This window comes from Sinohyriopsis cumingii, chromosome 2 (genome assembly GCF_028554795.1).
Source record: "Sinohyriopsis cumingii isolate HCF-2022 chromosome 2, ASM2855479v2, whole genome shotgun sequence".
NCBI classification, from domain to species: Eukaryota; Metazoa; Mollusca; class Bivalvia; order Unionida; family Unionidae; genus Sinohyriopsis; species Sinohyriopsis cumingii.
Genome location: NC_142962.1, coordinates 93,268,521 through 93,281,746, shown reverse-complemented (window position 1 = coordinate 93,281,746; position 13,226 = coordinate 93,268,521). Strand labels below are relative to the sequence as shown.

Here is a 13,226-nt window from a genome sequence, read left to right as displayed (position 1 = left end):
AAGCTTCACATCCAAATACTAACCTATTATGAAGATAATGAGCATTGAAATGGAAGTTTAAAAAAAAAAGTTTATGCATCTTGTGAGATGTGCAAATAAAGACCAAGCTTATTTGATAGTCGATAGTCCATAGCACAAAAGTTATCATAATACACACAATTTTTTCCTTCTTTTCACATGACACACACACAGACATAATTATTTTATGCAGGGGCATACTGTGTTACCTATGCTTGTGCATACTTCATCTCTATGTCCATCCATCATGTATGTCACGCTTGTCCTGATGTGCAGCGAGGAAGAGTAAATGAGGGTCATAGGTCACATTTTGTTTATACAGATTATGCCTTGTAACCTGAACTCCATCTACACCGATTCTGCATGTATACTTGGTTTGATGCATCACAAGAATGATTAGATGACAATGAAGGTTTCAAATCATGTATACAGTCCCAGAGGGATGTTAGCAGACACATCTTGATGATTATTAAACAATACATACATCACTAAAGTAGGGACAGCTCTGTTGGCCTAGTGGTTAGAGTGTCCACATTAAAAGCAGGAGGAAGTGGGTTTGAACCCCAACAGAGTCATACCAAAGACTTACAAAAATGGTACTAACAGCTGCCTCGTTAGGCACTCAGCATTAAGAGGTTAGCGTTAGGGCTGGTCAGCCTGGTGTCAGGATAATGGGACTGGGTGGGACATCATGCTACATGTCTGCATGATGCCCCAGTGCTAGACATCACTATAAACTGCCACACTGCAGGCATCATAGTGATATGACTGAAAAATTGTTAAAGCTACATTAAAAATCTGAATCAAATATACACACACTAGATGCCAACATTTAGTATCAACATTTTTTTCTGAGTTAATATTGTGCGTAATTGTTTACAGTTGCTATCAGACTACTTACAGCTTCATAGAGGTAAGTTGAGTAGTAAGCATTGATTTATTTTGTAATATACCATTTTTGCAGGTATATACATTTCCTAGTAATGCGCTTATTGTTTCACATTTTTAGTCATTAACCCAGTTCAGCATTCATGTTTCCACGAACACTGACCTCATAGATATGATTTAATGCAGAAAGGTAAGATTAAAACTTTTTAAGTTCAGTAATTGTAAAGCAGTTCGTTTTTGTGTTAGGGCTGTGCAATGAACGCATTAATGATTTGCACACACAATTAGGACTCCTCGATGATTTATTGAAGCTATCAACGCGAAGAAATTAAGGGAAAAAACCGTCTTCTTATTAGCTCACATAGCCGTAAGGAATTGTATGGTCCTGTTTAACATGTTGGTTTTACTTAAATGGTACTTATGATGTCTAGTTGATCCAAAATTAAATGTAAGCCAGTCTGAAAGTCTTGATATCGCTACTGTTACCATGGCGTTTCACCAGAAGACTTCTTATGATGTCTAGTTGGGCGTAATTAAAAATGGTGTCGATCGAAATTCCAGTATGGCAGGCAATATGGCAATCTTGATTATCGTGTTACGGATACTTCTAGATAGATGGTCATTTTGACACTGTTCGTTTACCAAAAGACTTGCTTTTGATGTATGGTTGATTCTAAGTGGAAATGGTGCCCCAATCTGATTTTCAACATGGTCACCATGGCAGCCATCTTAAAATTTCTCGTATCGTTACTCCTACAAAACGGAAAGTCATATCACCATGGAGTTTCCACCAATTACTTATATCGTTTTGGTCCTAAATGAAGATGGTACCAATCTGAAATCCAATATATCCACCACATCAGATAAGTTGAATTTTTTTATATTGCTTAAGAATATCAGAGGTGGTTTTCGTATTCAGCATTTAAAAAGAAGAAATGGTCTTATCTTTAAGTCTTGTAAATTTATTTCGGGCGGTAAAGTGCTAGCTAGTACTTTCGATAGACTTTTGTTTTCATTTGCATTTTAGTTTATATACAATTTACGGGATTTTCAAATCTTTTCCATTCATATTTAGGCTTGTGGTACATTTTGTTTATATTTGTTTTGGTGTAGTTCTGCGAAAAACAACGTGTGTGTGTGTGTGTGTGTGTGTGTGTGTGTGTGTGTTTCCCGCTGACCAAGAAAGAAGCTACTCACAGTTCTTCACGCGTGTAACTTGACATTTCATTTTGTCACAAGAACTTAAATTGTGTTTAACACATTTCAGTGACAGAGTAATAAGGTCACAATTCCTCATATTTGAACTGATAAATGTGGTTGGTCTCAACGAATTTTGATTCATTTTGGTTTAAACAAGGTTCAGTTTTTTAACATAGAGTATGGCTTCAAAGTTTGCTTTTGGGTACACCGACATGTTCAACAAAACGTTGTACGTTTGTTGCTTTTAACCCTCGATAGATGCCTTACCCAATTGACTTTTTGTTGGAGGGGTGTTATAAGGACCGTTTTAGGTCCTTATTGTTATTGAAAAAGAATGTTATCTTAATAAAGTTACGTTTGTAAAGTTGAAATGTGTTCATAGCTCGTCAGGAAAGTCTTGTTTTTTTAGCTACACCTTTCATAGCTTGTCAGAAAAGTCTTGTTTTGACCGACTTTGTCTTTCTCTGTGTTTCTTTTGCAGTAACAAAAACGCATTTTCTGCAGTCTTTGTTGATTTCTTTTTGTTGATGTTGATTTTATTTTTAATTATTTTGTTTTGTCGGTAAAAGAAAATTCTTTTTAGAATGTGTAAGAATGATTCAGTATTATGTTTCCAATATAATTATGATTGTAATCAGGTAAATTTTGTATTTCAAACCAAAATCCGTTTAGTTATTTTTATTTACATTTTGAAAATGTTGTATTTAATATACGAACAAATGACGGCTATTGTGCGTTATATTTGTAAGATAGAGCTTTATATTACTCACTTTATTTTGGGTGGCATTTTTCTGGCGTAACGATTTGTCAGAATTAATAAATAATTTAATCTATATCAGCGTTTCTCCTGTTTGGATTTATTTATGAACTTTTTTTTCATTTCTATCGTCTATCCGGGCATTGATGTTGCTTCTTCCCCTTGTTCGGTTTACAGTCAGGTGTTTTTCTCACAATGAGCCATTAATCTCGTCAGATTACAGTACCAAAGTTCCCGACGTGTCCCTCCAGATCCTACCTGGGTAGCACTCCCAAGTAACTGAGGTTAAATCCTGTCATTTAATTTCTGTGGAACATTATCCGAGCGCCAGTGTCGTCTCTCCGTTGTTAGTACTTGGACATTTTGATACTCAGATTATTGACGGGTTATCCCTTCAAAGCCATCATACATTGGTCTGGATTTGACCGGTGTCATTAATTTTAGAATGGTTTGATACACAAATCTCTTTATCCCCATATTCTTTTTCAGATCATTTGATATAGACTTGTGTCACCGATAGTTCCCCCGTGGAGATTTGTCCATCTTTCATCAGCTCAGGGTACATGTTGTATTTATCATTTTTCGGAAATATTGACGTTCAGTATATTCTACTTAATACCATGGTTTAACTGATCTAAAATAAGAAGACGGCCATTCCGTTTGAAAACAAATGTGCACGCAGTCTTCTATATTTGGTCGAAAGAATGCTTTTATTTTTAAGATCTGTTTCAATTATCTTGTACCGAAATAAGTCGCCCCACCCCAGAATAATAATTAGGTAATAATTCTTGTTTGTGTACTGGTTAACTTGAATTGATAGTTTGAATATATTTTCATATGTATGCGTTCGCCGTAATCGTAAAGTTTTAGATGAATAATCTGCAATATTATTTTCGTCTTGCCCATATTACAGGTATGTAGTTCTGTAGTAAGCCAGCCCCCCTTTTTTTCAAACTTGTTGCTTGCATTTCAGACAAACTTAAGTCAATAAACAACCGCCAACAGAAACAAGTAAAATTAGGGCAGTGGTCCAATAATAATAATGTTAATACTATCTTGAACATGAACGGATTTATGGCACTACCGGTCATATATCAGAAAAGCTTATGGGATAGCAGGTTGCCCTTCGTCCATCTGTGTCGTCCGTCCGGGCAAATTTGTTGTCGCTACTGCACCTACATACTTGGAGGATTGCCATTCAAATTTCCACACACGTTCATCCCAAGGTGTAGCTAGTAATAAAAATACCCAATATGGCCGCCTCGACGGACATCTTTTGAAACTTTTATTTCAACTCTTCCTGAATGGATTGTCATATTTAAATGGGATTTTAACCGAAAGGCTTCGTGTTATGTCTTCTTTGTCCTTATTGATAACACTGCCGATCTAGCTTCTAATATGGTATGGCCTCCATGGCAGCCATCTTGAAAATTTTGCCATCTCTACTTCTAAACGGGAAGACATCTTGACATAGTTTCCCTTTGATAATTTATTATGATATCTAATCGGTCGTAAACGAGAAATGTTGTGCTTTTAGACTCAATATGGCCGACGTAGCAGCCATTTGTGAAAATCTTGTTATCGCTGCTACTAAATATATGGTCATGTTAACACGGGGTTTTCACCGAGACTTCTTATTATGTCTGATTAATCCTGAGAGAAAATTATGCGGATCTTCCAGTCAAAATGGTCACTACGATGGCCATTTTGAAAATCTTGTTATCGCTCAAAAAAAAATGTTAGCGATGGTTTCAAAACTCAGTGAAAAGGACGAAACGGTTTTAACGTGGATTCCTACAAAATCTTTTCGGCTAGTATTACTTCGGTCCTTTCGAGGCGTCATTTGCTTCCTTGATTTATTTATTTTACAGCGCCCTTGCACTGGTCAATGTTTTTTTTTTTTTTTTTTTTTTTAAGATCGCGCGAAATTTAGGACTAATAAAAATAGCCGACTTTGATGAAGGTAGTAAGCTAGAAAAATTGATATTTAGGCTTCGGTGAATGCCCATATAGATTTAGTGATTACAGAACCGAGGCTTTCAACATCACAAACAAATGGAATCCAAACGGGAATTGCTAGGTTATATGAAATGCTACTGTCAAAATTTTGTCAATGGAGAACTTGAACATTGAGTAGGATAACATGGTTTTTTTTATATATGACATGAAGATAGATACAAAAATATAACGTTCTACCAGTATTTGCACGACCTGAATCAAGAAATGTCGACAGCACCAAAATAATGATGAAAATGCATTTGTTTAATAGTTTATCGATTTGAAAAGGCTGTTAAATAAGTTGTCATAAGGACGACAGTCATCTTCCTTGAAATAGATTAAATTTCATCAGGCAATATTTGGAACAATCTGTAAAGAATCTCGATGTGAAGTTCAGTGAAAACCTGAAGAGGACATCTTCGAAAATTCTACAATCGGATCAGCACAGGTTGGCTGACGTGGCGTGTCGATGGGCAGGGCATTCTAATCGAATTACCTTGGCGCTAAATAATCTACTTGTGTTGAAATGCCGTCAAATACCAAACGAAACCAAAGGTTTGTCACTATGATCCCTTGTGCTAACAGGCATTTGTTAACTGGTTTGATTAAATTGGAATAGTTAATTTCAACAGATCCATGTTTTTGGTGAAGTTACCGACATCGTAAATATCTCTTTCAAACGTTTACTGTAAATGACTAAGATTTGAGCTTAATAAATGTTTGGTGAATAGCGCTAATGATTTTGTTTGTCTCACCTGCCAATAACTATTTTGTCATTGGGTTAGGTTGTTAATTTGTTATAGTTATTAATTTAAATGCTTGCTCTCTGACATAACCAACGGTTTATGACACATTAATGTACACCTAGGTAACCTATTTTACTACAAGACCGTTACTACGTATTGTTTGAACTTTCTTTAGTTTAACTTTCAACATAACTTTCAGACAACGTTAATATCGCTTACTTCCATCTTCACCTGTCAGATTTGGCTCTTTAATATTCTGTTTTTCAAGTTGTTTACCAAGCTCGGGTCAAAGTGGAACTCTTTTCATTTGTGAAGTTATTTTTTCTGGTGATCTGCCTATCTTATTTTCATCTGTTATTATTCCTGTTATTATTTTAATTTGTTGCATGTCCTCAATCTTATTTTCCTGTGTATTATTATCTTGGCTATCTGTTTATTTGCAACGAATTCGTCAGGTAAACGAAAATATGATTTTACGGCTACTTGCAAATATATCTACGCCATATCTCAACTAACCATTACATTGACTTAAACTCGTGCCACATTTATGTGGAAGGTTAGTGTTAAGTGTTTGTAGTTACACAATGGATAAATAAGAAGTAAATTATATATAATGGATACTAGGACGGTTAAATAACATAGCCTAAGTTAATGAAGGCAGTATTTAGCAGATCATTTATGAAGGAGTACATTAAACATTCAAGAGAAAACGATAACAAATTTTAGAGGGAAAAAATATGAAGGAATAAAGAAATAAAAATTCTGCAATTATGCAAACTTAAGATTAATTCATATGTGGGGAGTTTAAATCTTAAATACATAAAATCTGATAGATCACTGAAAGTTCTTGATGTTCCATGTATATCATTGTTTGTAGACAATTGTACAAAAACTAGCGGTGTGGATAAAATTCATCTCAATATAGATCATGCTATTCACTGGGTTTTTATTTTATTTATCCGACCCAGAACAACACTGGTACATGCCAGCCAGCGAGAACAGGTGAAAATAACGCTAAAACGACTTATTAAAAAGATGTATGAAAAGACATAAAAAAAGTCAAGGCATTAAAAACGGACATTTCAATCATTAAAATATTCCACAAAATGTTTTAGTCTGTTTGGTCTCGTTTGTTTTCCTGACAGTCTTAAGTGCATAACATGTAGACACTTCAGTAATAACAACAGTAGTTACACATATGGTCGAAGATTAAAATGCACTGATTAACAAACGCCCAGTCTATTGACGTTTTAAAATGCATATGTTGAAATGTTATTGGGCGGGCACATTATCCAGATCCACGTAAACTACCAACTTAAATGATATAACCCAAGTAAGGTATCTAATACCGTTTGATGTCATGGCATCTTTTTTTCAGTCTGTAATTCATTCAAATCATCGATAGGTAGAAATGTTACTGCTAGGATTATAACATCTGACAACGGCTTTTATATTTTTGCTGATTATGTAACCAGATAAGTTAAATTGAAGGAACTGTTATCATATATTAAAATAAAAGAGCACTAACAGTTGGACACTTATAAATCTACAGAGTAACTTTAGAAACAAAGCTTAAAAATAGCTTCAAAACCTAAAGATAAATTACCATTAGGTTACAGGGTAAAACAAATGTTTAAAGACAAAGGTGTGACAATTGCAGTGGATGTTATAACTGTGCTATAATTGTCGCAGTTATTGCGTTGTCCATGGCAAATATGGTAAACGGTTTAACAGGAGCGGTAAGGAGTGCTCAGCTGTAATGCAGATGCTGGGTTTACCTGGTCGCTGTTAAACAATGACGATCTTAATTAAATATAATTCATTTTGGAACTTAATAACATTTTTTTAAATATAGCAATAATGACAGTTTCAAGCACTTCGTAAACAGAAAATATTGTGTGTTGCATACAGACCATCAAGATGCAAAATGCACCACACAGTTACAGCTTTCTGAAACATGTATGAATACATGCACCTCGTACTACAGATTTATAAATTGCTACCAAATAAGTTACAAAATAAATGTATCAACTAAGTAACTCATGATGCACAGACTTAATGTACAATATTTTAAGAAGTGTCCAGGTTTTAATCTGCAGTTTACTTATAACTTGAAATATATAAGTGGTCAAGGAATCTGAAGTTTGTTTGTGACCTGTTGGAACTTCTGATTGAAAATGTGACAAAACAAGTGTACCTCACAGTACTACTAATGCATTTCTGAGAATTTTAAAAGACGTGCAACTAGTGTCTACCACTCAGTTCACTGGCTCGGATATTTCTAGTTGTTAAAATGAATAACATGTCTTTGTGGAACCACTGCTAAATATATGTACAAAATTTCAGGTTATTAAAATTAAATGACATGAATCAATAGCACAGTTTCTCGGGAACAACAAGTAACCTCAATAAATACGGATATTCAAAATGTATAAACAAATACACCTATATATTGCCAAAATATAACTCAAATAAACACTATTGCTACCAAGTGTATCTGTAAGGTTTCTGAATTCTTACAGATATTTTCTTTTCGGGGTATGACATATAGGAAAAAAACTTTTTGAAACTTAACAGGTGATTGGATATTTTAAAGCATTATTGTTCCTTTTTTACTGCATATATACTCGTTAATTCTTGTAAGCAAATATTCTAACCAAACATTCTTTTCCAAAAAATGTATTGCATAAATAGGTATCTATTGTAGTACCAAGCCAATTCAACCCACCTGACCCCGTCATCTGTGCGATTAATGTATTCTAAAATACATGTATGCTCAATGACATGAAAATTCGTTTATTATAAAATGTTGGAACTTAATGTAAAAAAAAGGTAAAACACAAACGATCAAATTTTCATTTAGATATAGATTCTGTGGCACATACACGCACACATACCCAAGCAAAAAGCATAACCATACAATTTCGCAATCGCTTGCCATACCTCCAGCCTCCAACTCACATATAATGGCTCAATATGAGTCTGACAGTACGGCATAGAGACACGGTAAATAAACACTCGGTGCTTCTTTAATATTGACATTAACACAACTAAAAAGTCTCTGGCAGTTCAGCTGTAAATAACTGATTTGATGCCATTTCCTTATTGCCATCACAATTCTGTATTACTTCCGTCTTCTTGAACGATTCCGCCAGTATCGGTTATGTTACAATGTGTGCCTGCATGGCCTCTTGTGTAGAGCATCATGTGAGGCCACCAGGATAGTTGATGTAGCCAACAATGCCAAAAATGCCACCCATTTTCATCACTTGGTAAAAAGATTATGTAAGCACAAATATAATATTATAATCTAACATTGAATCTGAAATATATTGCCGAAATCGTACCATATTTTCATCAGCGCCCTTGCCCTGTGCACTCAAAATTTAATTGTCGCCCAAAATGCAGTTGACATAAGATCTGTTACTTTGAATCAATGTAACTATTCCCTCCTCTGTCAGACCACTGCTGTATTGCAGAAAGAAATGAGTCCATCCTATTTATTCATTACTTATTACAACTGAGTTAATATAAAAGCCAACAATTTTATCCCGTAATAAACCTGCTCCATATCTGTAATGACATTTGAAAGCTTTTAACACTTCAGCAGTATACCTTATTTATGTTCTTCAGGTTCGTTATCTACCATTTTTGTTGTTGTTGTTGTTCTTCTTCTTCTTCGTCTTCTTCTTCTTCTTCTTCTTCTTCTTCTTCTTATTATTATTATTATTATTATATTCTTCTTCTTCTTCTTCTTCTTCTTCTTCTTATTATTATTATTATTATTATTATTATTTATATATTTCGGCGATAACTGTTTTGCTTCTAATATGATTAAATTATGTCGGTGTCAAAGTTTGTTTCGGACGAGTACTGCAAACGTGTTTGACGTTGAATCCTTTCGGAAAGAAAACTCATGTCACCAACTAAATAACAAATGTGCGCATTTTGACATGTTTAACGACGACTAACACAATCGTCTTTTAGAACAGATTAATGTCAAGTACCCTGTTATGTTGAATTGCACTACTCCTTATAAGATTGCACATGATAACGTAATTTTAATAAAGAAAGAATAAGGCAAGCTCTTACTCGCTTCAATATGTGCATGTGCTCCTTGACAATTTCTAATGAGCAAGGCCCTGTTAAAGGAATACAGATTTAGTCGGCAATATTACAAAGTATAAACATTTCTTCTCATAGCGTTGGATAAAAATTTTGAACTGTGTGTTTAATAATATTATAAGAAAGAATTTAGTTTTATGTAGCAGACTAAAATGACTTACTATGCTAAAACTTACAGTAACATTTTATTTTCCTATCCATTGTGAATGGATGAATAATGACTAAAACACATAACCATTCAGACGAATGTCAAAGCCAATTATATATAATTAGCATTAATTGATTCAAAATTACGTGTATATAATGAGTATTGCATATTTCAATATGTATTTATTTCAAAATTTTTAATAAAAGTTTTATTTAACTGAATATGAAAACAATATACAGATGGGCAAGCAGAGCATGAGAGAGAGAGAGAGAGAGAGAGAGAGAGAGAGAGCTACAACATACACTCGTCTGTACGTGTCTACACTGTGGTGGCTTTTAGTGTCGTCTTTATGGGTTGTACTGCGTTTTTTGGTGTTTTTTTTTTGTTTTAAGGAAATTGGAAATTTTTATTAAACTTCATCACAGTACCACTTGTTTCTTTCTATTCTCTGACAAAACAATTGTTCAAAATCGTTTGCTGGTATGCATAGCAAAGTAATAAGTTGATCTTATGTAATGTGAAATAAAAATGATCTTTGGACAATCAGATTGACACAGGTTGTGTGTTAATTACTTGTTTCTTCTTTTTTTTCCCTATACCCTGACAGAACAATACATTGGCATTTTATTACGATGATTTTCACGAGAACTGGATATATTCACAAATAAAGTGTCATTTGTAATGGAATTAACTAGATATATTCACAAATAAAGTGCCATTTGTAATGGAATTAACTGGATATATTCACAAATAAAGTGTCATTTGTAATGGAATTAACTGTATTGTAGTAGAAGAAATCAAACAGGCAGATACTCAAGATTGTAAAGACAGAATACAGTAATAAGTCTGACGTAGACCTTACACACTAAAATGGTTCTATAGGGAGGTGACTAAAATGTGTTTAGTGCTTCATTCACGGAGAATTCGCATAACCAGATGTCACAAGACGGAAAAATGTAATGGAACATGTATTCTTTTCTGGGCAAGAATGAATACATTTGGGACCATTGTTCGTATAATTCAAATTGTTTCTTTTAGTTAAACTGATTCTTTTTAAAGCGTAAAAAGTGTATTCCGTTTAAGCTGTTCACGAGGTCTTAATTACAGACCCTGAAAAGATGTACAGGGTAGATCCAGATCCAGATGAGTTTTATGAATACAACTCTTTGTTTTTCCTCGCTTGAGTAATTAATAAATGATTTATCTGATTAGAACATTATTCCATGTGCAAGCTTAATGAATATCTCATATATATATATATATATATATATATATATATATATATAGAGAGAGAGAGAGAGAGAGAGAGAGAGAGAGAGAGAGAGAGACAGACAGATGGGAATGGTAATTTAGTTCCATTACCTTGGTATGATATAGCCAATGATGTGTTAAAAGTGCCGTTAAAATTCACACACACACACACACACACACACATGTTTCACATTATCAGGATATTTCGTATGGCCACGTATGTTTGTGTGTAGCAAAAAAAGAGATAGGTAATTATTCAACGGTCTTTTTAATTTCTGCTTTGTTGTTTTATTTACAAAATGGAATTCTTGACATGTATATATATATATGTGTGACAATGAGCCTTATCAGTGATATTAAGATCAGGCTCGCAGAGTTTACTAATGTTTGACCTATGAGTGACTGTGACACATAGGCATTACTAAATAATAGCAAAACAAAACAAATTACGACCAAATACATCACAAACAAATAAGAACCGAATACAAATTGACTTAATTAATCGATGCAATTATTAACATATCGTCATCATATTACCCGATCAAAAGTCAACATAATTATTCTGGAAGGAAACTAAAATAAATCATTACTTTGTGTGCTGATTTCTTCATCGAAGCCAAAAATTTCAGATAGAAATATCAAAGCACGTACATCTATAAAAACTGTTTACATTTTAATGTAACCATGCATTCAGATCGTCCTTGACACGATTATTGGTCTGGGACAGAGGATTCCCCAGCTTCGAAGGAGGGGGCTGTTTGCCCCCTGGGATCAAATCTGCGTCTGAGCCCCTTCTGGGCGAGTCATAACCATGGTCTTCTTCGTAGTCTGTAAGCGATGCCATCGTACCTCTCCGCTTGTCCTGAGAACGAGCTTTCTGGGTGTTGTTGATGGAATCGTCGAAGAGATTAGAAGGGGCTGAACCTGTTTTCTTCATCTGTATAAATTTCCAAATGCCCATCCCCACTCCACCCACAAGGAGAGGGCTCAGAGCCCCAACTGCCGCAGCTAGACCTTCCGATTTGGTAACTGCAGAGTCAGTGTCAGCCTGAATTTGTTCGACGTTAGTTGGGACACTACACGAACATTGTTTCACCTGCTCCACACATTTCTGTGACTGTAAGAAGTACATACGAGATACATATACATACGAAATAGATAGTAGATCTGAAATATTTTGTAATTTTTTAAGGATCATAATGGGGCAGAAGTATCGTTCAAATGCATACAAAGTAATTAAGATATTGTTGTCCTCGTTGTCCATAATTTAAAAGATAATATGTTTTATTAAATAATTATATGTCTATAAATATTCTTCGCTCTGATTGAAATAATTGAAATACTTACGGTCATCTCAAACCCTTCCGGTCAAAAGAGATTTAAAAGACAATGAACTGGACTTGAATTTGATCTTTATTCTATTCATACAATATATAAGTTGTATGCGAAAAGAAAGCGAGATAATAGTTGTGAACGGATTGCCAAAATACAATTATCCCTTTTGATACTTAATAATTCATATAAAGCTCGATGTTACGAAGTCTAGAAATTATTGACAATTATCAAACATACTTTAGTAAAGGGCTACAGAAATTAGAATTACCTGAACCGTCACAGTTACCGCTACCAAACACAGAGTCAGTCTTGTCAAAAGTCTCGCCATCTTTGTTTATTTGCTGCAGATATCCACAAAGTCTTGCGTGCCCACCTGATCTTTTATTTCTGCTATTAATCTTCAATATTAAAATCTATTTCAGTTGATACTGGAAAACGACTTCAGTGTATTTTATTAGTGATTTTCCCAAGATAAGCAGACGTCACTGGAAATAATCTCCCGGGGACAGTTAATCCACTTGGATATACCGAATCGATTGTTACAGTTTGACATATATTTGGCTTTTCTTTTATGCCCCTATCGATTCTTTTTCAATTCTATCGATAATATTGACAAATTTATCTAATGCCCTAAATTAAGACATATGCCAGCTAGGTTTTTGTTGTCATGTCAGCGTTATTTCCATGTACAGCAAAGTTAGCAGCCTAGTTCTCACGTATTGCATTGTCCTAAATATCGGCCAGTAATTGTATGGGGCGA

General features: G+C 34.4%; 1 protein-coding gene across 1 annotated transcript; it reads right to left on the bottom strand.

Moving 5' to 3' along the window:
• Nucleotides 1–11,458: 11,458 nt before the first annotated feature.
• Nucleotides 11,459–12,949, bottom strand: LOC149805380 (uncharacterized). The gene is made up of 2 exons (XM_089936174.1): nucleotides 12,735–12,949; nucleotides 11,459–12,248 (listed from the first exon to the last, which is right to left on the bottom strand). The coding sequence occupies exons 1-2, from the start codon at nucleotides 12,792–12,794 to the stop codon at nucleotides 11,805–11,807; spliced, it is 504 nt and encodes a 167-aa protein (XP_089792300.1). The 5' UTR covers nucleotides 12,795–12,949; the 3' UTR covers nucleotides 11,459–11,804.
• Between the last annotated feature and the right edge of the window lie 277 nt (nucleotides 12,950–13,226).

Coding starts and splice junctions, on each gene's coding strand:
- LOC149805380 (XM_089936174.1), bottom strand. CDS start 12,794: ATGGCGAGACTTTTGACAAGACTGACTCTGTGTTTGGTAGCGGTAACT. Junction 12,249..12,734: donor CGGTAACTGTGACGGTTCAG/GTAATTCTAATT, acceptor TACTTCTTACAG/TCACAGAAATGTGTGGAGCA.